Source organism: Balaenoptera ricei, chromosome 2 (assembly GCF_028023285.1).
Source record: "Balaenoptera ricei isolate mBalRic1 chromosome 2, mBalRic1.hap2, whole genome shotgun sequence".
NCBI lineage: Eukaryota > Metazoa > Chordata > Mammalia > Artiodactyla > Balaenopteridae > Balaenoptera > Balaenoptera ricei.
Window position 1 is genome coordinate 186187723 of NC_082640.1, and position 23415 is coordinate 186211137.

Consider the following 23415-nt stretch of genomic DNA (forward strand, 5'->3'; position numbering starts at 1 on the left):
TGCTATGTTTCCCCAGAGCCTAGAACGGTTCTCAGCAGTTAGTAGACACTCAGTAATTATTTGTTGAATGAATGAGTATATTCAGGAAATGCTTTTTTGTCATGGTCCTATAGTGAAGACATCTTCTTTTAACACAAATAACTTAACCATTTTAACTTTCACTTTTCATTGCCAAGTTTTTATTAAAGCATACTGGAAACATAACCTTTAAAATAAAAGTTGTAATAATTTAAACATATGAGAATTTAATGTTAAGGCTTATCTTTGGCTTAAAAGATTTTGTCTATAAACTTTGCCTATAGTTAAGGCTAAGTTAGTTCAGATTCCACATATTTCTGTTTATCTTCATACCTGTATTTTAAAAATTAAAATTAGAGCATTGCTAAAAGTGAAACATTTTCAGTTTATGGGAAAGTTAACGCTCAGAAGTAGGACTTCTGCTTACTTTTATTTCTCTCAATTATAGGTGAAGTGTTTGACTATCTGGTTGCACATGGAAGAATGAAGGAAAAAGAAGCAAGAGCTAAATTTAGACAGGTATGGATTGCTGCACCTTTAATTTATTGATTTAATATGTTTTCTTGCTTAAACCCTAAAGCAAACAAGTGTTTGCCTCTATAAATGTCATAAGGCCCATAGAATGGATCAGGGTTTGGCCGTTCAGTTCAACACAACAAAAATTTATTAATTTATTAAGTGCTTTCATGCCTAAGGCACTGTGCTAGAGGCAACCATGGGTTCTAGTTCTAGCTTTGTAATTGAAATTTTAGTCCCACTCTTTTTTTTTTTTTTCAGTCCCACTCTTAACCTTAGTTTTTTGACAGTTGAGCCTTAAAAAACAAGAGCCTTGCAAACACTTGAGATTTCATTAAAGAAAACCATTTCCAAGTTTTTACCAAGAAGTGTCACAATCCCAAAATTCATCATTAGTTTTGTCTTACATAAACCAAAACCAAACAGAACTTAACCTGTGAATTAATGGCTTACCTTCTTGCTTTCTTTACCCCATGGCCTTAAAGAGACACTCATTTTAATAAATAGGTTTTAAACATAAAGGTGACTTAACTCTCTAATAACGATTACTATTTATTGATTGATCATTACCTGCTAAGTATTGGGATAAGTGCTTTACCTACATTAATGTAAATCTTGCAGCAGCCTTGTGAGTAAAGAGTATTATGGCCATTTGCTAAAGATAAGGAAACTGAGGCACAGGAAGACTAAATAATTTGCCCAAAATTTGATGCCTGGCAAGTAGGAAACCTACCATTGAGTCAGAGACAGGTCCTCTGACTGCAGGACTAAAATTCTTAATCATTATGATGTGGTCTTACTTAGATTAGGAATCAGCAAACTCTTTCTGTAAAGTGCCAGATAGTAAATATTCTAGGCTTTGTAGGCCATACAGTCTGTTGCAACTATTTAACTCTGCTGTAGTAGCACAGAAGCAGCTTAGACAATATGTGAATAAATACACTCATATGATTGTGTCCCAACGATACTTTATTTGCAAAAACAAGTGGTGGGCCAGATTGAGCCTACAGACCATAATTTGCCCACCCCTGTTTTAGATTAAAGGAAGGAGCAGGTACTTTATTACTTCTTAATTAACGCTGTCCTCCCATAGTTTTAAGTTCTGTATTTAAATGGCAATATAACCTCATTTCTCTCAGAACCTTTAAATGTTTGTTTTATTAACATTTAAGGTTGTTAAGGTAGAAGTATAGGTAGGAGTCTTTAAGGGTTTCACAATATTTAGAAAGGCAAGTTTAACCGATTTTCAAGATTTCTCTTAACAGTTGCCTCTCTTGATTTGCTTAGTCTAGTGTTTACAGTTAAGGACTTATAAATAAGTTTCTTAACTTTTGCTGTTGCTTAAATTTAATTTGATTTAAAAGTACTAATGGGGGACTTCCCTAGTGGCGCAGTGGTTGGGAGTCCGCCTGCCAATGCAGGGGACACAAGTTCAAGCCCTGGTCCAGGAAGATCCCACATGCTGCAGAGCAACTAAGCCCGTGCGCCACAACTACTGAGCCCACGTGCCACAACTACTGAGCCTGTGCTCTAGAACCCGTGAGCCACAACTACTGAAACCCACACACCTAGAGCCCGTGCTCCTCAACAAGAGAAGCCACCGCAATGAGAAGCCCGCACACGGCAATGAAGAGTAGCCCCCGCCCGCCACAGCTAGAGAAAGCCTGCACGCAGCAACGAAGACCCAGTGAAGCCAAAAATAAATAAATTAAAAAAAAAAAAAAGTACTAATGGTACTTTGAATTAAAACCTCTTAAATATCAAAGTTGAAATTGACTTTGGCCATCATTTAAATTCTCTGATCCTCAGTTTTTCTAGCTATATAAAGAGGAAGTTATACTTGATTAATTCTGAAATCCTTTCCAGTTCTGATATCATTTTATCCTGTGGTCTATGGAAGGAAGCTCAAATTTCTCTTTATTACAAAACAAGTCTGTTTGGCCCTTTCCATAACTGTACTCTTTTTTTTTTTTTTTAATTTTTATTTTATTTATTTTATTTTTGGGTGCGTTGGGTCTTCATTGCTGCACGCAGGCTTCCTCTAGTTGCAGTGAGCAGGGGGCTACTCTTCATTGTGGTGCACGGGCTTCTCATTGCGGTGGCTTCTCTTGTTGTGGAGCACAGCCTCTAGGCACGTGGGCTTCAGTAGTTGTGGCACGTGGGCTTCAGTAGTTGTGGCACATGGGCTCAGTAGTTGTGGCGCACGGGCTTATTTGCTCTGCGGCATGTGGGATCTTCCTGGACCAGGGTTCGAACCCATGTCCCCTGCATTGGCAGGTGGATTCTTAACCACTGTGCCACCAGGGAAGCCCCATAACTGTACTCTTAATTTTTATAAATTGACCACCTAAAAGTCAAGATTTTTTTGCCTCATAAAACTGAAATTCCTTCCCACTCAGATGAATCTATCTGACTTGCAAATGTGTATGCAAATATGATTTATTGACTGTGAGGAAAAGACTCTTGCCAGCGGGCAGCAGCAGGTTTGAGCCTGGACCTTCTCCAGGGAAGCAGTTCAGTGCTTAGACCTGTCCTCTCTTCTTCCATCTCCGCCCATCCCCCAGGTGGGGTCTGACTGGTCAGGGATACTTGGACATTTATCACGCAGCTTCTTATCTTAATTTCCTGCGGAAATTCTGAAGCATTATTTGAGGGACCTGTTAGTTGGTCCAGAAAAGAGAGTTTATGTACTTGTACAATTACTGGCTTGATTTACAGTGCTTACAATTAATGTAATCTTTTCTCCTGCCATAGTATTTCCTTAAGTCCACTTACTAAACCTGGAAGGATCAGGCATATTGGTGCTTCCACTTTTCTCTGTTTCTAATTGCCATGCCTTCCAAAAGTTTATGTCATTATTAGTTTGATGAAATATAAAGTTTTCCTATTTATTACAAAGAGAAAGGTATGCCACACACAGAGTACACTATGCTTGATCTGTTTTCTGTCAAAAATAGGCCCTTCTTTCCATATTCATCAGCAGATGGCTTTCCCTCTTCCCATTTTCTTCCCCACTCTCATACTTGTTACTGTTTATGCTGTTTTAATGTTTTGGCTGAGCTCTCATTCTTTTCAAAGAGAGAGAAGAGGTTCCTGGCTCCATCTTCTTTCCTTAGCTCTTTCTGGGTGGGTTGCTGGTGTTGCTGCCTCTGTTCTTTCATGTGTGGCTGGAGGTGAATTAGGCGTGCATTCTTATTTCACCTGGGAAACATCTGGGTTGTCAGCCTTCTTTGGAAATAACTGCTTTTGCCTTAAAAGCAGAACGCAAAAAAGCAATAATTGAAAGTTGAGTACTTTCAGGTTATTGTGGCATCAGGTTAGCTTTGAGCTGTTTGGAGGTAAAAGAAGAGAAATTCTCTTTGAGAAAGGGTAGGACATTGTCAAATCTGGTTCGGAAGCAGAATTTGAAAATAACCTATGAGAGAAATCTCAATATGGGGGCCGGGTTGGGGGGAACAGGGAAAATTTGATCAGGCAGAAGTAAGATAAAATTTACCTATGTCCTTCCTAGGCAATAAACCTGTTACTTTGAGGGAAACAAATCTATCGATATTTCACTTTCCCAGTTTTCATGCTGACAGAATAGAGCAGTGTAATTGTTAACAGATGCTCTAAAACCAATATTTTGGCATTGGAATTTGTGTACCTTTAGTTGATTATGAGTGGGCTGGTCTTCTGCATATGCACTTTATAAAGTATGAAGCTGCTTAGTGAAGCCTTGATTTTGGCATCATTCCCACCTTAACCCCAGCCCAGCTTATCCTTCCTGCTTATTCTGAACCAAAATAGCAACCAATAGAACAGCCCTCTCTGAGTTTTTGTGTCCAGTGTAGTTACGTGCATGTTGCTTACAACAAAGTTGATGATGATTTGGAGAAACAAGCAGTATTTTCATTATAACCCCAGTTTTGTAGATGTGTAATCATATATATTTAAATACACATATGTAATACCAAAGTAGAGACTAGAGGCAAATGCACCAGAATAACAGGAGATGTCATCTCTATTTGCTGGTTATAAAAGCATATTCTTGTATGTACTTTTCTGTATTTCCTAAAGTTTTTATAATAAGGATATAAAAGTTTTATAATTAGACAAGGAGACTTAAAAATTGCTAGTAAGTGTGAAATTTCAGTAGAGCAGTTATTTAACAGTGCCAATCAGGGAATTCCCTGGCAGTCCAGTGTTTGGGACTCCGCACTTTCACTGCCGAGGGCCCAGATTCAATCCCTGCTCGGGGAACTAAGATCCCACAAGCCACACGGCGCAGCCAAAAAAATAATAATAATAACAGCACTAATCACAGGAGTAATCAAAAGTTGGCTAAATGAAAGCATGTCATTTGCTGAGAGTAGGAGGGATTCTTATTGATAAAGCACATAATAGTTTTCATAGTTTGTAGTTCACATACATTACAACATTCATCCTTCCATTTTAAGGAAGAGGAAACTGGTCCTCAGAGAAGTTAAGTCATTTTTGCTGTCCTTGAACCTACATTAGCCAAAAGGAAGAGGGTGTTGTAGGGACTGGCTGGGGAGAACCAACCTGGATAAACACCCAGTGCGAATAGTCCGTATCTGCCGGCTTGGTTGTGAGTTGACAACGTGGGCGTGCAGAAGTTGCACCAGAGCCTTCTGATCGAGGGCAGGGCTCAAGAAGAGACTTTCTAGTTAAAATTAGAAAGAACAGGAAGAACAGCCTCACTTCGCTCTTCTTGCACTCAATCTCTCCAAATTGAAAAGTTCAAAGCATGAGAAAATTATATTTAGAGATCCACACAGACATTGAAGTGAGTGCTCACTGAGTAGTCTGCACCGGCGATGACTAATAGCCTTGCATCTCTCCTGTCCAGATAGTGTCTGCAGTCCAGTACTGCCACCAAAAGCGGATCGTTCACAGAGACCTCAAGGTGAGTCACAGTGCCCTTACTAGTGTACACTTGCCTTGTGTGTGCTCAGTTCTCCCAGTGCTCATGACATAAAGGAGGCATAGATTAGAATGTGTTATTAAATTTTTTTAAAAATCCTAAGATATATTTTACATTTCAGTTAAGGCAGCTCATAGTTGGTCTCTGGAGAAAAATCATCCTACCACCAAACAGATGGGGGCCTCCAGAAATGCGCGCTCTCACCTGGACAGTGTCCTCAGTGCTGCCTGGCATCCCTTTCTGTTTTTCTAGTCCGCATTCTCTCTTGTTAACAGCAGCGGTATTTAAATGAGACCTGCTTCACGGTTCTCCACCTCTGCCCGCACTCCTGGCATAGGATAAGGTTTCCTATTTCACAGAGAGAATAGAAACACCAGGCAGAAACTCCCTCTTTCCCACCTGCACCTGCATCCACCCTTAACCTTCCAGGATTTCCCTTGTTACAGGACAGCGGGGTGCCTCTGCTGACCCTGCCTCTGTGTTCTGGGTCCTGTGTCCTTCCAGGGGCTGCTTCACTCTGTTTCCTCCCATCTTTCCCTTCTTCATCCGCCCTCTCTCTCTGCTGGCGTGTCACTAGCAGCATGTATAAAAACATGCTCAAGTTTATACCCTCTTTTACCGAAAAACCTCCGCACCCCGATTCCCCTTCCTGGTACACCCTTTTTTTCCTCTTCACCTTCGCAGCTGTATTTCTCTAAACATTGTTTAGATTCTCTCTTAACTTGATATTCACTTATTCTTTCTCCTGACATAACTGTTATCGATTTGCTTGTTCTCTGCTCACCCACCCTTGCTGCATTCACATCCACTCCAGTAGCTGCAGTGGCCACCTATATGTTGATGACCCCCAGATCCATTCCTGCAGCCGGAGCTCTCTTCTAGGATTTAGTGTCCAGCTGACAAAAGGACACCTTCACCTCAGCATCCCTCAGGTAGCTCGGGTTCAGCAAGTTCAACACCTAAACTCTTCCTTCCTAAACTTGAATTTTTATTTCTCATTGTGGTGACTGTCCTTCAGGTGCCCCTCTCTCCTTTACTCTGCCGTCCACTCAGACCCCAGGTCTTTTTGCTGCTGTTTCCTGAGTATCACTTGAGCTCACTCTTTTCTGTCCCCACTCACTCTCCTAGTCCAGACCACCAGCATATCTCGTACCTGATTACCACACTAGCCTCTTGCCTCGTCTTCCCTGCTTCCAATTTTGCCTCTTTCTTCCATGTCTGTTTCCTACATTGTAACCAGAATGGTCCTTTAAAAACACAAACAAGATTGTCATTTCCCGCTTGAATGACTTTTTCAGTGGCTTCCTGTTGCCCTTAGGTTACAAACCCAAACTTCCTGACTACAAGTCACTGGGCTGGCCCTTTGTAATTCAGGCATGGCCCCGTCCCCAGCTGTGTCTCTCTGCATCTCTCTACCACACACTGCCTTTCAGTTTCTTGAGGAAAACGTGTTCTGTCTCAGCAGAGTTTTCACACTGTTTATTCTGCTTCAAATACCTCCCGTTAACACACCCACTACTATCAACTAATCTTCCAGGCAGCAGTTTCAGTTTCATCCCCTCTAGGAAGCCGTACCATATCTTTCAGTGCTGGGCCCATGACTCCCCACTTATCTGTCACAGCAGTTAGGCCCAAGAGTGTAGCTGCTTATTTTTCTAAATTGTCAGCTTTTTGAGGGCAGGACCCTGTCTGTCTATATATCCAGACACTAATATAACATCTGGTGTGTAATTGCCACGTGGTAAATGTTTGTTGAAACAAGTGGAAAAGACTGTGATCTCTATCTTGAATGAAGTTTAGGATGCTCCCTCCTCAATAATAGCCATTATACAGCTTACTTAGCAGTGTTTTTGAAATGTGACTATCCACCTAAAGCAAGTATCTATTTTTTAAAAGCCCCTTATTCTTAAAAAGCTCTTTAAAAATTTTATTGATCATGGACATTTGCTGTATAATTAGTGCTAGAATCAATCTTTACAGTTGGGCCTCCATATCCCCGGGTTCTGCATCTGTGGCTAAGGAGGGCTGGCTGTACTATACCGTTTGGTATGATGATGGATTATGGTATCCACAGGGGGTCCTAGAACCAGTCCCCTAAGAAGACTGAGGGATGACTACACCTCATATCTGTTACTGGTTATTAATGCTGAAAAATGAGGAATTCTGATTTAGCTCCTATTTTTTTTCTCTAGAAAGAATGTTTTCTTATTCATTAGGATATATTAACTTTACATCATTACAAAAAGCTTTTGTGAAATGCCTGATTCTATCACAGTTCTGATTATATTTTGGTTAAATTTCATTTTTGTCTTGGTGTTTTCCCTCTAGGCTGAAAATCTATTGTTAGATGCTGATATGAACATTAAAATAGCTGACTTTGGTTTTAGCAATGAATTTACTGTTGGCAGTAAACTGGATACGTTTTGTGGCAGTCCTCCGTATGCAGCCCCAGAGCTCTTCCAGGGCAAGAAGTACGACGGGCCGGAAGTGGACGTGTGGAGCCTCGGCGTCATTCTTTACACTTTAGTCAGCGGGTCGCTCCCCTTTGATGGACAGAACCTAAAGGTATAAGAAGTGGTTGCATCCGTGTTCTTCAGAAAGCTAAAAGGATTTTATAAAATGATAAGAGTTAATGTGTTAATGTTGTTTCAGTGGGGTTCTTTGAGTTCTTTTTTAACCTAAAAGTTGACTCACTAGTTTTCTTTCCTCTCTACCTCCCCAAAGGAACTGAGAGAGAGAGTATTAAGAGGGAAATACAGAATCCCTTTCTACATGTCCACAGACTGTGAAAACCTTCTCAAACGTTTCCTGGTGCTAAATCCAATAAAACGAGGCACTCTAGAGGTAATCACATAACTGGAAATAAGGAACAACTTTGGAGAGTCTTTAAAGTAATTTTAGAACTTTGCTTGGTTTGTATGATGTATTGAATACTATCCTGGGGTTTTTTAAGTAACATTGAGACATTTTTTAAAAGTTATCCTTTGAGCCATAATCGATGAAATGTTGAAAATAAGCTTTCCTAAATATTGTGATTATCAGAATGTTTCATTTTATGCTGCTAATGAACAGTTCACCTTTCAGCAAATCATGAAGGACAGGTGGATCAATGCAGGGCATGAGGAAGATGAACTAAAACCGTTTGTTGAACCAGAACTGGACATCTCAGACCAGAAAAGGATAGGTAATTATTCTGTGCCTGCATGTTGGTGTGTGTACAGGTAACATATTTCTGTTTTGATTCATATGTGTATGCCTAAAATGGGGATAATGGGAAGTTAAGCATAAGTTACATGAATCAGCTTATATGTTTTGTCATATTTAGGAACTTATCTGCAGTTTCCTGTAATAGCACTCAGTAACTCAGAAATAAGCCAACTGCCCGTTTATGTTAGAAAATGTGTGATCTTTTGGGTCAAATAAAGGAAATTATTTTACCCTGTAACATAATGATTTCTTAACCAAACGAAACACATAAACTATATTATACCCTTCTTTTAGATATTATGGTGGGAATGGGATATTCACAAGACGAAATTCAAGAATCTCTTAGTAAGATGAAATATGATGAAATCACAGCTACATACTTGTTGTTGGGGAGAAAATCTTCAGAGGTAAGAATAATCAGATAAAAGCCTGCAATATCCTTTTTGTGAATTATTAGCTCATGTAAACTCTTCGTTTTTTTTTAGTGTGTATAACATTTGATAATATTTTAAAATTTACCTTCAAATAACTAATCTAACTCCTATGACTATTATGAGATACTATTTTAACTTTAAGATAATAACCTTTAATAATTTGGCTTTCATTAAGTTAACCTATAGTCATTAGTAGTTTTTAAATGATGTAAAGTATCAGATGAAATAAATAGAGCGTTTTAAGTTTTTTGAAAAAGCCTGGAAAGAAGAACGTAAATATTTATCCTTGTGTTGAGTTTTTCCAGCAGTCAGAAAAATACTTTTGCCTGAGTTTAGGGTTGTCATTTTTGTACACTGTGATTCTTCTCTCTAAATGAACTACTTATGAGAGGTTTGTGTATTGTAAGTTTAGTTTCATAATAAACCATTTGGGCTCGTGTTGTGGTTTGCTCTGTTTTTCTCATTTTCTCTTAGCTGGATGCTAGTGATTCCAGTTCTAGCAGCAATCTTTCACTTGCTAAGGTTAGGCCAAGCAGCGACCTCAACAACAGTACTGGCCAGTCTCCTCACCACAAAGTACAGAGAAGTGTTTCTTCAAGCCAGAAGCAGAGGCGGTACAGTGACCATGGTAAGTCTGAGGCCATTCCAGTGTGTTCTCCCGGAGCCTCCTGTTAACCAGGAGGCCTCCTAACACTGGAAGCATCCTTTTGCTTATGGACTACTGGGGTTGGAGTTGCTTGATTTCCCTTCTTGACGTTTCTTTCAAAGCAGTCCTGCAGGTTCTGGCATATTTATCTCAAGGCTCTGATCTCCTTGGTACACTCAGTAAGCTTTTTTTTTTAATTAATTAATTTATTTATTTTTGGCTGCGTTGGGTCTTCGTTGCTGCGCGCAAGCTTTGTCTAGTTGTAGCGAGTGGGGGCTACTCTTCGTTGCAGTGCGCGGGCTTCTCATTGCGGTGGCTTCTCTTTGTTGCGGAGCACGGGCTCTAGGAGCACGAGCTTCTGTAGTTGTGGCTCGCGGGCTGTAGGGCGCAGGCTCAGTAGTTATGGCGCACGGGCTTAGTTGCTCCGCAGCATGTGGGATCTTCCCGGACCAGGGATCGAACCCACTGCGCCACCAGGGAAGTCCCTCAGTAGGCTTTTATTGAGTAAGGCCTGGCCGGGTGGAAGCCTTAGCCACATGTGACTGTTGAGCACTTGAACTGTGGAAATGATTTTCAGTTTTGTCTCAGTTAAATTTATAAAGCCATGTGCAGCCAGTGGCTACCACATTGGACAGCACAGCCCTGGAAAATGTATAGTATCTCAGTTTTGCCTTAATTGGTTTAAATTTTTGACATGTGTCTTTCTCAGCCACACTCTAGCTGTTGGTGTGTCTAACCACCCTCACTCTTAAAAGTTTTCACCATAGAAGTGAATATTTCATGAGACTTAAGACCCTAAAGGATATGCTTACCAAACTTGACAGTTATTCTACCTTCAAGGCAGCCCCATTTGTTGGAATTCAGAGACTCTAGTAGGTGTGTGTTTATTCACATATTATTATTTCCTTTAATTCCAGCGTGCAGGAACCGAATTTATGTTGGCCTGGTCCTAACTTTTAAAAATACATCCTCACATGAAACACCCATTCATCTCTTTGTTCAGTTCATTTCCCTTCTCTGGACTTTGTCCACCTCCATTCTTTCACCTTGAGATGTGGCACTTAGAATTGCGCAGAGTATTCCAGGTGTCTGCAGCTTTGGTTTTGTACCAAAAGTGATGACGCTTTGGTTTCCATTTCTCTCCCTGCTGCTGCTGCCTCTCTATATGGTTTGGGCCAAAGCAGCACATGGTACTGACATTGTCAGTAAACTGTCTATATGTCTGCTGTTTTCTAGGGTATAACTGAGAGCTCAGAACCTGTCTGATGCCAGGATTTGTGCAGGTGGCATTTGTAAACCAAGTGTTGATCTGGGTCTCTGTCTCTTGTGCTCATATTAGTTGCTTACAAGGAGGGGTTTTCTGTGTACTGCAGAGCAATTAGCAAAATGCCTACGTGTTGCTCTAAATCAACCAGTTTAAAGGGACTTGTTCCTAAAGCCTGGAAGAAACCTGGTGATGGAGTTTTCTCATATCCCTTTCCCCAGCTCAGAAAATTTTAGAGCTAAAAAGAGCTCACCAAACCCCCATATTAGCAATAAGGAAATAGGGCAAGAGAGTTCACCAGGTCTTCTGAGGTTAAATAGAAGTGGGAACGCCTGAGACAGACCCAGGATTCCTGGCCCCTGGTCCTATGGCTGTCTCCACTAACCCGCCCATTACCTCTTATAGTAGTGCTTTTATAATAATAATCATCCTTCTTTCTTGGAGCCTCTGATATTAAAAAGAAGTTCACAAAAGAATACTTCCAGAAATTCTGTATATAGAAAATCACTGACCCAATTCCACATTCTTTGGGGATGAAGATGGTGGTCAGCAAAAAAAAAAAAAAAAAAAGATTTGATTATGCCTCTGGCACTGTTCATTTAAGTGCTGAAAATGAGATAGGTTCCAAATAATGAAATCTAGTAAAGCACATCCACTTGGTACCAAGTGAAGGCAGACAAGCCCATAGACAGACCAACTTTTAGCTTGCCCTCCCACCCCATCTCATCTCTCCTCTTGTTCCCTACCTCTAGATGCCAATGATTTATATCTGCCTGCTTCTGTAAAATCATAACTTAATTTTTATTTGTGTTTCTTAATTTCGGTCCCATGTGTGAACCCCCCTGTATGTATGTACATTTTTTTCTAGGAAGGGTGATCTTCATCAGATTTTCAAGGGGTTCTTTTATTTTTAAAAAAAAAAAAGAAAAGAAAGTGAAGAATCACTGTTCTATTAACCAGTCAGTGGTATTGGGGAGGTTGGTAGTGATCAGAAAAAAAAATAAATTTGCATCCATTTCTCACATCTTATACAACGTTGGATTCCAATTGGAATAAAGGTGTAAATATTAAAAAAAAGAGGGCTTCCCTGGTGGCGCAGTGGTTGAGCATCTGCCTGCTAATGCAGGGGACACGGGTTCGAGCCCTGGTCTGGGAAGATCCCACATGCCGCGGAGCAACTAGGCCCGTGAGCCACAACTACTGAGCCTGCGCGTCTGGAGCCTGTGCTCCGCAACAAGAGAGGCCGTGATAGTGAAGAGGCCCGCGCACCACGATGAAGAGTGGCCCCCGCTTGCCGCAACTAGAGAAAGCCCTCGCACAGAAACGAAGACCCAACACAGCCAAAAATAAATATAAAAGTAAATAAATAAATAAAAGATTACTATTAAAAAAAAAAAAAGAAAGAAAGAAAGAAACTGGGACTTCCCTGGTGGTCCAGCAGTAAAGAATCTGCCTTCCAGTGCAGGGGACTCGGGTTTGATCCCTGGTCAGGGAACTAAGATCCCCTATGCTGCAGGGCAACTAAGCCCGCATGCTACAACTACTGAGCCCGCGTGCCTCAACTAGAGTGCCCGTGTGCCTGCGTGCCCACGTGCTCTGGAGCCCGCACGCCGCAGCAAAAGATCCTGCATGCTGTAACGAAGATCCCACGAGCCACAACTAAGACCCAACGCAGCCTAAAATAAAATACAAAATATATAAATAAATTAATTAAATAAAAATTATTTTTTAAAAAATCATATTTTGGGGAATTCCCTGGCGGTCCAGTGGTTAATTAGGACTCTAGGCACTTTCACTGTTGTGGCCCAGGTTCACTCCCTGGTCAGGGAACTAAGATCCTGCAAGCTGTGCGGTGCGGCCCAAAAATAAAAAAAGAAGAAGAAGAAGAAAAATCACATTTTTGTGTGATACATCCACACCACGGAACACTACTCAGCAATAAAAAGGAACAAATTATTGATAAATACAACAATTTGGATGGATCTCAAGGGAATTATGCTGAGTGGGGGGAGACAATCTCAAAAGGTTACATTGACTCCATTCACATAACATTCTTGAAATGACGGAATTACAGAGATGAGAACAGATTGGCGGTTGCCAGGATTTAGGGAAGGGACTTGAGGTGGAAGATAGGTGGCTGTGGCTGTGATAGGATCGCCCACAAGGTCCTTGAGGTAGAACTGTTCTTCGTCTTGACTGGTGGTGATCACATGAATCTGCACATGTGATTAAAGTGTGTAGAGCTGAATACACACGCACATAACACACAGTGCAAGTAAAACAGGAGCAGTCTGAATGAATGAGGTCACTGGGTTGTATCAATAGCTGTTTCCATGCACAATCTCAAATCCTAAGATGAAAAAAAAATCTTTTAATTTTCTAAATAGCAATAATAAATGTTTCAAAACAAATTGGTAGTAACCCTAAAGATTCAGAATGTCATTAGATGTATCATGATATTGAGAAGAAAGAGAAGTATTAAGGGTAGTATCACCCTATACTTGGCTGATTCTTTGTTTTATATGTTAAAATTGCCAAATTGAGAACTTGATTGTTGTTCTCCCATAAATCAAATCTTTGTTTACTTTTAATTCAGTTCCAAATAAAGTTATCATTTACTTATTTATTTACCACACCACGCAGCTTGTGGGATCTTAGCTCCCCAACCAGGGACTGAATCCGGGCCCTCAGCAGTGAAAGCACAGGGTCCTAACCATTGGACCACCAGGGAATTCCCTAGATTTACCATTTGGATTTTTGTCCTAGAAGTAGCTTTACTGTACCCCACCCCATCCATTTTTTTTAATGATTTATTTTTCTGTTGAAGTATAGTTGATTTACAATGTTGTGTTAATTTCTACTATACAGCAGAGTGACTCAGTTATACACATATATACATTCTTTTTCATATTCTTTTCCATTATGGTTTATCTCAGGATATTGAGTATAATTCCCTGTACTATACAGTGAGACCTTGTTGTTTATCCATTCTATATGTAATAGTTTGCATCTACTAACCCCAAGCTCCCAGTCCCTCCCTCCCCTTCCCTCTTCCTCCTCCCATCCATATTTTAATAGACCTAAAATATAAAGGCTTTTCTACCATAAATGATGAGCATTTGGTGCTGTTCCTTAAGATTACCACTGGACGTCATATATAATGAATATACTAGTTATCTCGTTCATTTCCAAAATTCTTTGAACTCCGAATCGCCTGTGTCATCAGAGTCTCTAGGTGATTTACTGCAGGACATCAGTTAATTGCCCACCTGAGATGTCCCTAGGCATCCTCCTCCTGGGAGGGGGTCTGACTGGGAACATCCACCCATGTCCTCCCTGTCACTTCCATGAGAAACATGCTTTCTTTTGCTTATACTGCCTCTCCTTGTCTACTCAAATTCCTGTTTACCTAGAAGATTATTAGTGCTTTAAAAAAGATGCAAGATAAAACTTCAAAAGAAAGAGCCTGTAAATCTGTACTGTTCTTTTCCAAAAGGTGACGGCATCTCTTATACAAAAAGGATGAAATTCACTCAGATGTATAGATACCAGGTGAACCAGTTCATTCTGCATGATGTGTGTGCATCAAGTTAGTTTGATTATTTATCTGTCCAGTAACACCCCGTGAACATGTTTCAGAAAGACAATTATATAAGCTTATTAGTTAAAAAAAAAACAACTTTAAAAAAGTAGAATGTTAGGGACTAATAAGTGAAATTTTAAAATTGAATTCAGGACTTCCCTGGTGGTACAGTAGTTAAGAATCCACCTGCCAATGCAGGGGACACGGGTTTGGGAAGATCCCACATGCCACAGAGCAGCTAAGCCCGTGCGGCACAAGTACTGAGCCTGCGCTCTAGAGCTCGCAAGCCACAACTACTGAAGCCCGTGCATCTAGAGCCCGTGCTCCGCAACAAGACAAGCCACCGCAATGAGAAGCCCACACACCGCAAGGAAGAGCAGCCCCCGCTCGCCGCAACTAGAGGAAGCCCGCGTGCAGCAACGAAGATCCAACGCAACCAAAAATAAATAAATTTATTTTTTTTTAAAGTGGTTAGGTAATTTTAAAAAAATAAAATAAAATTGAATTCATTGCATAGGGAAAACATTATACATGAATGGGAAGCATCTTAGAAGATTTTTACTGTCTTATATTTTCTTAGATGAATAGAAATCTTGGGTCATCTTATAAAGTGTTCATTTTCACAGGATAAAATATAAAACTGTATTCTGACTTTTAAAAAGTGAACTCTGTATTTTAGCTGGACCAGCTATTCCTTCAGTTGTGGCGTATCCGAAAAGGAGTCAGACCAGCACTGCAGACGGCGACCTCAGAGAAGATGGAGTTCCGTCCCGGAAACCAGGCGGCAGTGCTGCTGGAGGAAAGGGAGTTGCTCCAGCCAGCCCCATGCTTGGCAGCGCGAGTAATCCCAACAAGGCGGATATTCCTGAACGCAAGAAGAGCTCCACCGTCCCCGGTGTAAGTATGGTCGTACTGTAGGGCAGCCTAGGGTTGTAGGATTGAAATGATAAGACATTTTGCTCCTGTGTGTTCATCTCCTACAAAGCCCTACGCACTGGGCCACGAGGCACAGTCTCAGCCTGTAAGGATCACTTGCTCTGTTGCATGTATTTCTTGTTGAGCCGTATCCCACTGGATGAGTGATCAGATCCTTTATGTCAAGGGCTGTTTTTAGTTACTCCATAAACATCTGCTAAACTTTAGACTGTATCAGATGCTGAGATATGGAAAGACATCATAATCTAACAGAGGAAATGAATAAAACCAAATGGGGACAGTACAGACAGGTGATGGCAAACAGAAACCTGATGGAGTCTGTACAGGGCACTGTGAGCTCTGACTGCCAGGGATTTGGTGTTTGCCCTGCATCTCAAAGGGCTCTATCGATGCAGAGTGTTGACTGAGTCCTTACCATGTGCCACGGACCATGCTGAGTGCTTTTTCATTTATTAGCTAAATGTTAAGGTGAAGAAATTGAAGAAAAGTTAGGTAATTGTCTAAAATTATACTGCTAAACTGAATCCATCTCTTAATCCCTGCCCTGAACAAAATCTCCCTAGGAAGTAGGTAGTATTTGTTAAATTGAATCTATTCAGTTTCAGAAACTTCTTCGTGAATTGAAATGTGTTCTCTCTGACCTAACGTAGTGATTATTATTCTTAGCACTCCAAAAGTAATTTTTTTAATGATTTGATGTTTGTATTTATTGTGAAATGATCTCTAAGTCTAATTAACATCCGTCACCATACACAGTTACAGAATTTTTTTCTTGTGATGAGAACTTCTTAGATTTACCCTCTTGGCAACTTCCAAATATGCACTACAGTATTGTTCACTAGAGTCACCATGCTGCACATTGCATCCCCAGAACTTATTTATTTTATAACTGGAAGACTCAAAAAGTAATTTAAAAAAGAATTTGCAGAGAATGAACAATTTTAAGGATATTCTGTAACCACATTTTTCCCTAAAAGTTAGCGGTGACAAAGCCTTCCCTCTACCCTAAAGAAACCCCAAACTGAGGAGCCCACATGGAATCTGTGCTGCTCCCTTTGGCCAGTTCTTGGGGAGGGGCTTATAAAGGAACCCAGAAGGTTTTGTGTGTTCCATCCTTTGATATTGTGCTTTATCAGAGTAAACGCTGTGTGGAAAGGTTTTTTGTTTGGCTTCCTAATGCAGTAAAATTGGATCGTCATTCCATAGCCCTGCAATTTAAATTCAGCCTCCACTTTTTGTTGACAGTTACCAGAGGAAGAAAAAGACTTTGTTCCCTGCCTTCATAACTTCCATTCCTTCACTCTACTCATCTGCACACCCCCCTTTTGAAAGTATATCCTAAGCATTATTAGCCACTCATATATGATTATTTATAAAAGAAAGAAGTATGTTATTATAATTTTCTCCCATTTGTCTTCAGCTTCCCTATACTGCTCATGCTGTATTAAAGGTGACTGCTTTTATCTTTGTTTTAAAATTATCTGATAAAAGTTTTTACTTGTGACTTTTGTTCCTTGCTTTTTAATTTTGAAAGTATTAGCTTTTTACAAATTGATGTGAAATTCACATGACATATAATTAGCCATTTGAAGCATACTATTCAGTGGCATGTAGTACATTCGCAGTGTTGTGCAGCCTCTACCTCTCTCTAGTTCTGAAACACTTCAGAACACCCTGTGCTCATTAAGTAATCACTCTCTCCAATCCTCTCTTCCTCAGCCCCCGGCAACCAGTAATCTGCTTTCTCTCCCAATAGGATTGCCTATTCTGGAGATTTCATATAAATGGACTTATACCTCTTGCTTATATATACTTACTTAGACCTGTTACCCCTTACATATAAGGACTTGTACCTTATACTTAGACACAAGCCTCTTGTGTCTGCCTTCTTTCACTCACCGTAATATTTTCATGGTTCATCCAAGTTGTTGGGTGAACTCATTCCTTTTTATATGCCACAGTTTGTTTATCTACTTATTCATTGATGGACATTTAGATTGTTCCTATCTTTTGGTTATTATAAGTAATGTTGCTGTAAACATTTGTGTACAAGTTTGTGTACCGCACCTGCCGTATTTGAGTCCCTATTTCTCCACATCCTTGCCAATACTTGTTATTTTCTGTTTTTTTTAATTATAGCTATCCTGGTGGGTGTGAAGTGGTACCTCATTGTGGTTTTGATTTGCGTTTCCTAAATGACCAGTGATGTTCAGCATCTTTTCATGTGTTTATTGGCCATTTGTATGCCTTCTTTGGAAAAATGTCTATTCAAGTCCTTTGCCCATTTTTAAATTGGGTTGTTTGTCATCTTGTGGTTGAGTTGCAAGGGTTCGTTATATATTCTGGATATTAAACCTTTACCAAATACAGGATTTGCAGATATTTTCTCCTATTCTGTAGGTTCTCTTTTCACATCCTTGATAGTGTTCTTTGATGCACAAAAGTTTCTAATTTTGATAAAGTCCAATTTATTTTTTTCTTTTTGTTACTCATATTTTTTTGTGTGTGTCATATCTGAATCTCTCGTCAAATCCAAGGTCATGTAGATTTACCCATTTTTTTCTAATAGTTTTACAGTTTTAACCCTAATATTTATTTTTTATTTTTTTAATTTTTATTTTATTTGTATATTTACCTTATATTTATAATCCTTGCTTTTTAATTTTTTACTTTGAAAGTAGTACCTTTTAAAAATAGTGGATCTCTCTGCTTTGTTTTAAATAATCCATGAGTTATTAATCTGTAGATTATTATAGCCAGCTTTTCAAAGTCACTTTACTATAGTCATTTTTCATTATTGCAGAAACGTTGGAGGGTAGGAAGGAGGGTAGAGGTTGCTGCCTTCATCCTCTTCTCTGATCTAGTGGCCAGTACTGTTGATATTTTAGTGTAGGTTTATTTAAAGAGTATTCACGTTTATTTAAATTAGGTGGGTTTTTTTTCCCATTGTACTATACTTACTAAACAGTTTAAGACCAAAATGCCCTTTTTTTTAATAGAGTAATACAGCATCTGGTGGAATGACGCGGCGGAATACTTATGTTTGCAGTGAAAGAACTACAGCTGATAGACATTCAGTAATTCAGAATGGCAAAGAAAACAGGTATGAAATTTTACCTGTTGGCAAGAAAATTTGTTTTTCCCAAGAGAAATGGAAGAATGATATTTGCTTCTCAGTTTTTATGATCAAAATTCAAATAATAGTGGTAAGTATTTGCTAATGGTAAGTTAAATTTGAACGCAGAGTTTTAGTGAGATCCTAGAATTCCAAATTCCTCTCATTGTCCAGAGCTTATCCTCCTGGCCAGCTGTGTATGATGATTGGAAGGATTGAGTTAAAACAGGGAGCTTTCCCAGAGGAAATAGATGGTGAGCTATGGTTTAATTGTAGAATTATGAACAGGGAAATGGAGATTATTTTGTGCACATGAATAACTTGAACCAAGGCTGGAAGGGGGAAGGATGAGGACCTGAGACTGGGAGCCACACCTCAGGAAGATGCGGAGCACCTGGTGGGGTGGGTGAGCCTTCAGGTATAGGTCAGCAGTGTGTCAGAGGGGCATGGTGGACGAGTAGTAACACAGTCTTCACCTTAAAAGAGACACACTTGAGTATCCCAGAGAAATGGAGAGTGCAGTCTTCTGAATGATTTTAATCTGGTAGGGAGGCAATCATACATTGGATAAGCATGATTTAAAATACTAACAAAGTAATATATCAGTAAGGAGTTAGATCATGCAAACAATTTTCTTGGGGTTTCAAAATAAGAAATAGAGTCAGAAAAGTGGGATTAAGTACATCCAGAAACCATGGAGTAGAGCTAAGTTTGGGCAGAGGGAAAAGTGGGTGGGGGGAGTTGGATTGGTAGAGTAGTTAAATATATTCTATATAGAACAAATTTCCCAAATGGGCATGATTTTCCTTCTTTCTTTTTGGAAAAGTAGTATAAAACTAAATTCAAAATGGTGAGATAAGGTCAAAGTGAGCAGATAAAGTTCTGGAGTAGAAATCCATAAAATAAATTCACATCATCTTTCATTGTCCCCTGGCCTCTCTGAACATTGCTTAGTCATATCACATTCTCATGTGTAGCATCAAAATTGTTTTTCCTCTTTTTCTGACATTTACTTTCTGAAATTGCATTATAAGATTTCTGTTTCCTTTAGATCTCATCAGTCAAATGAAATGTTTGATCAGTAACTTCTATAACAACCTAAGCAAAAATTCTTCTATCCTCTTTCATCCTTAAAACCAGACTATTTTATCATTCCCCTCTTCCACAGACCACTTATGTTTGAATTGACATGAAGGTAAAAGCTTACTATGTGAGATTACATTCATTTTTCAGTGAATTTTTAGAAATATTTACATCCTGGTATTCTGATTCCTATGTGTGTGCTTGTTTTAACATTGTCTTTTTCGTATGATTAAGAACTATTAATAATTTGAGTAGAGCAACTGGGCTAGATAGCTTATAAATTAGTGACTGGTATATTTATTTTTTAATAGTGGTCTATTCTTTGGTAAATTTTCTTTTCTTACGGTTACTTTGTCAAATCAAATTTCTTCTAGTTCAAAGGGATTGAATAGGAGATATCAGTAGAAGACTTAGAAGTTTCTTTCTTTTTTTTTTTTTTTTGGCCTCATGGGATCTTAGTTCCCTGACTAGGGATTGAACCCAGGTCCCCCACAGTGAAAGTGCTGAGTCCTAACCACTGGACCGCCAGGGAATTCCGAAAAGTTTCTAATATGTTACGGATTTTAGTCTGTAGAACTAGAAAAATGTTGTTTCATGACCCTTCTTTTTACAGATTCTTCTAAATTGTTGAATTATTCTATCAGATTCCTTTTGAACTTTAGAATATACAGTTCTCTGAGGTACAGAGTCAGACTTTTATTTAAAAAGCTGTTAAGACCAAGATCTAGGTCTGCTCCCTTGATTTGTGTTTCTGTGTGTGCATCTACTCCTCTAATTCTCCTTCCCTACAGTTATTCAGTTCACTCTTTGGAAATAGTTTTAGGAATACTCTGATTTCTTTGGAGTCATAACCTGTCTGTGTTCTACCTGCAGACGCCTTCCTCAATGGGGCTGCCTCCTCCTTATCCCAACCTGGGCCTTATGGCATCTGTTAGCATCAGCTCTTTAAATGCTTTGCTTCTGCAAGTGTTGTCTTTATCTTCAGTCAGACAGAGCCTCCAGCCACCCAAGCTGGGGCCCATGATTTTAATAATATCTGGATTTTCTTTTTCTGTCTTACAAATGAATTGAAAAATTGTGGGAAAATATTGGAGGTTTGAGTGCCAAATTGGTGGTCATATTTTTTACTTCCAGTTAAAGAAGGCATTAAATGCGACAACTTTCTCACCCTTAAAATAGATGCTTGAGTCATAAATTATGCACTGAGCCTTCTTTGTGCGCAGATGACTTCTTTGGCAGATGTTGCTTTTTCCTCTCCCATATATATCTTATTCCTTGACTACAATACTAATGAGGTACAGGACGCCTGGATCTATGTTAACTTCTGAAAGAAGGACATTAATTCCCATTTTAGCCTTCAATATGTTGGACTCTTTTCTTATACATGTGAGTGTTTTTACAGAATTCCAACAAGAGAATGATCGTGGCTAATGAAAACTAAATGAGCAAAGAAGGTTTTATCACAGTTAACACATGTATCTTTGGATTGTATTTTTAATTTTGCTTTTGCCCAATCACTGAGTATGCTTTGAGTCAGCAACCAAAGTATTTCATATCAGAATATTCTGATATGGGATAGATGTCATATCAAACAAATTGAAAATACCTTTCCTTTAATAACGGTAAGTGGATTAGAATTAAAAAAAGATTATCAGGCATAGATATAAAACCAGAAGATTAACAGGAACTTCACACAATGTGAATTTTAAGAAATCATACTATTTCTGTAAGTTTAAGGTTTAAAAAATGATTTTTCCTTGGACCCAGAACTACTAAAACTATAACGCAGTTACTGTTTTGTTTGTGTAGATTCTTGTGGGGAGGTCTATGAACTACAACCATCGTTTTTGCCACTTTTCTGGGGGAGAAATTCTGTCCAACTTGATGCCGCCCATGGTGATGTTGGGGTTATATGTTGTAAAGAGAATTTTTGTGAGTTTGTACAGACTTGACACTCAGCAAACATTTATTGAGTTTACTGTTTCCTAAATTGAGGTGCTAGGCCTACTTTAGAAGTCAAAAAAACCATATCTGTTTTGTTGCTTGCTTTGTGGAACTCGTAATGTGACATGATTAAATTTCTAAAGAAATAATTCATTTAAAATTGCCTTTAAGATTATGTAAATATTTAATAATTTGTAATGAATATATCAATTTACACTTCCTTTTTAAGAAGGCCTCTGACTCTAAGGAGGGTCAGTTTTTTGTTGCAAAGCATCGGTCCACACAATCTTGCCTTCACTGTCCAGCCAGGGAGCAATGGCCTCACGGGGAAAAGACCGAGCATCTCCCTGCTCTGGACGAGGAAAGCCATTTCCTTATCCAGAGTCTTTGGGCCCATTTATATTCTCCAGGGAAGATGCCAAATAACCCCTGCCTCCTCTTCTTCCCCTGCTTTTTTTTTAATACATCTATTGATCTTAGCTCCTAATTTGGGCAAGAGAACATCAACAGCTGGGCAAGGGGATAAAGTGTGTTTGACAACTCTTGACCTGCTCGGAACAGGTAATAGAGCACAAAAGACAATTGTATTTATCTGTAACTAATTAAAGTAAAATTATATGTATCTATGTGTATGTATGTCTGTACGTGCATATTGGAAACAACAAAGCATTTCTTCAGATAGTTGAATCACTTAGGACTCTCTGTGTTGCAGGTGACAGAAACCCAGTCCAAACAAGTTTAAATGAAAAAGGGCATCTATGAATTCCTATAACTAAAAGAGTCCAGGGATAGAGTGAGGGTTCATCTCATAGTTCTGCTTCTTCTGCAGGAGTTCCTTGATGGGCTCAGCAGCATCCACCTTGACATCTTCCCACACTCAGCTCTGCTCAAGCAGAAGCCCTGGGGCTGTCTTCTGGGGCCCTGTTGGTCTGGCTCTGGCCATGTGCCCATCTCTTAATCTGTCACTGGCCAGGGTAGCTGGGAAAGTCTGGGGTGGAGTCAACGACATCGAGAGACCAAGAACCTATTTCTACCAAAACAGAATTCAGGTGTTTTTGCCAAAGGAAAAGACTGTGGAAAACACAAAAGTGAATCTATGTTTAATCTTTATAAGCCACTCCCCCAAGTGAGAGGGCAGGATTGTCAAACAGAAACGCAGGGACAAGCAGATCTTCTTGAGCAGTTTATTACAAAGACCTGTCTCCTTCATATTGGGACTGTTAGAATTCCAGTGGCTCATTCCATTAATGTACCTTTTCAGTTAGGAGACCCCGGGGACACGATGAGATTGCAGGCCGTGCTTCCAGGGCGCATGAGCAGACAGGAGTCACTGCGGTACAGTGTGGTGTGCAGTAGCAGGTGCCTGCACTGAATACATAGAGTGGAATGAGTCACTCCTGCTGGGAGAGGGCACCGGTGGAGACTTCACGGAGGGGATGACCTCTGGGTTGAAATTTGATGCAAATAGAAAGATGCCAGCTCTCCAGACACGGAGAATAGCTCCTGCAAAAGTTCTTTGACCTGATGCACGACCAAGCGACTGCACATCATCAGGTGGGCCCGAAAGTCTAGTTCCAGGAGGTAACAGTGGAAGGTCAAGCCTGGAGAGGTGGCAGGGGCCGAGCTGTGGGCACCTGAGGATGCGACTTGGATGCCAGGGTGAGGAGTTTGAACTTTATCCTGAAGACACAGTGTGCTTTTGCATGGTTAAAAGCAATGAGTGACAAGGTCAGGTTTGTGCT

At 39.8% G+C, this 23415-nt stretch overlaps 1 protein-coding gene across 11 annotated transcripts in view; it reads left to right on the top strand.

The window, feature by feature from the left end:
* The window catches only part of MARK3 (microtubule affinity regulating kinase 3), a 109198-nt gene that overhangs the window by 74256 nt on the left and 11527 nt on the right, over positions 1–23415 (top strand). For 8 of the 11 annotated variants that reach the window (XM_059915071.1, XM_059915073.1, XM_059915072.1 and 5 more), the window contains exons 6-14: positions 467–537; positions 5387–5443; positions 7790–8026; positions 8186–8305; positions 8546–8645; positions 8963–9075; positions 9577–9730; positions 15275–15492; positions 18531–18634. In XM_059915071.1, coding sequence (XP_059771054.1) covers positions 467–537; positions 5387–5443; positions 7790–8026; positions 8186–8305; positions 8546–8645; positions 8963–9075; positions 9577–9730; positions 15275–15492; positions 18531–18634 — 1174 coding nt within the window. The remainder of the gene's footprint in view (positions 1–466; positions 538–5386; positions 5444–7789; positions 8027–8185; positions 8306–8545; positions 8646–8962; positions 9076–9576; positions 9731–15274; positions 15493–18530; positions 18635–23415) is intronic. The other 3 variants (XM_059915074.1, XM_059915080.1, XM_059915082.1) reach the window with 1 other exon arrangement.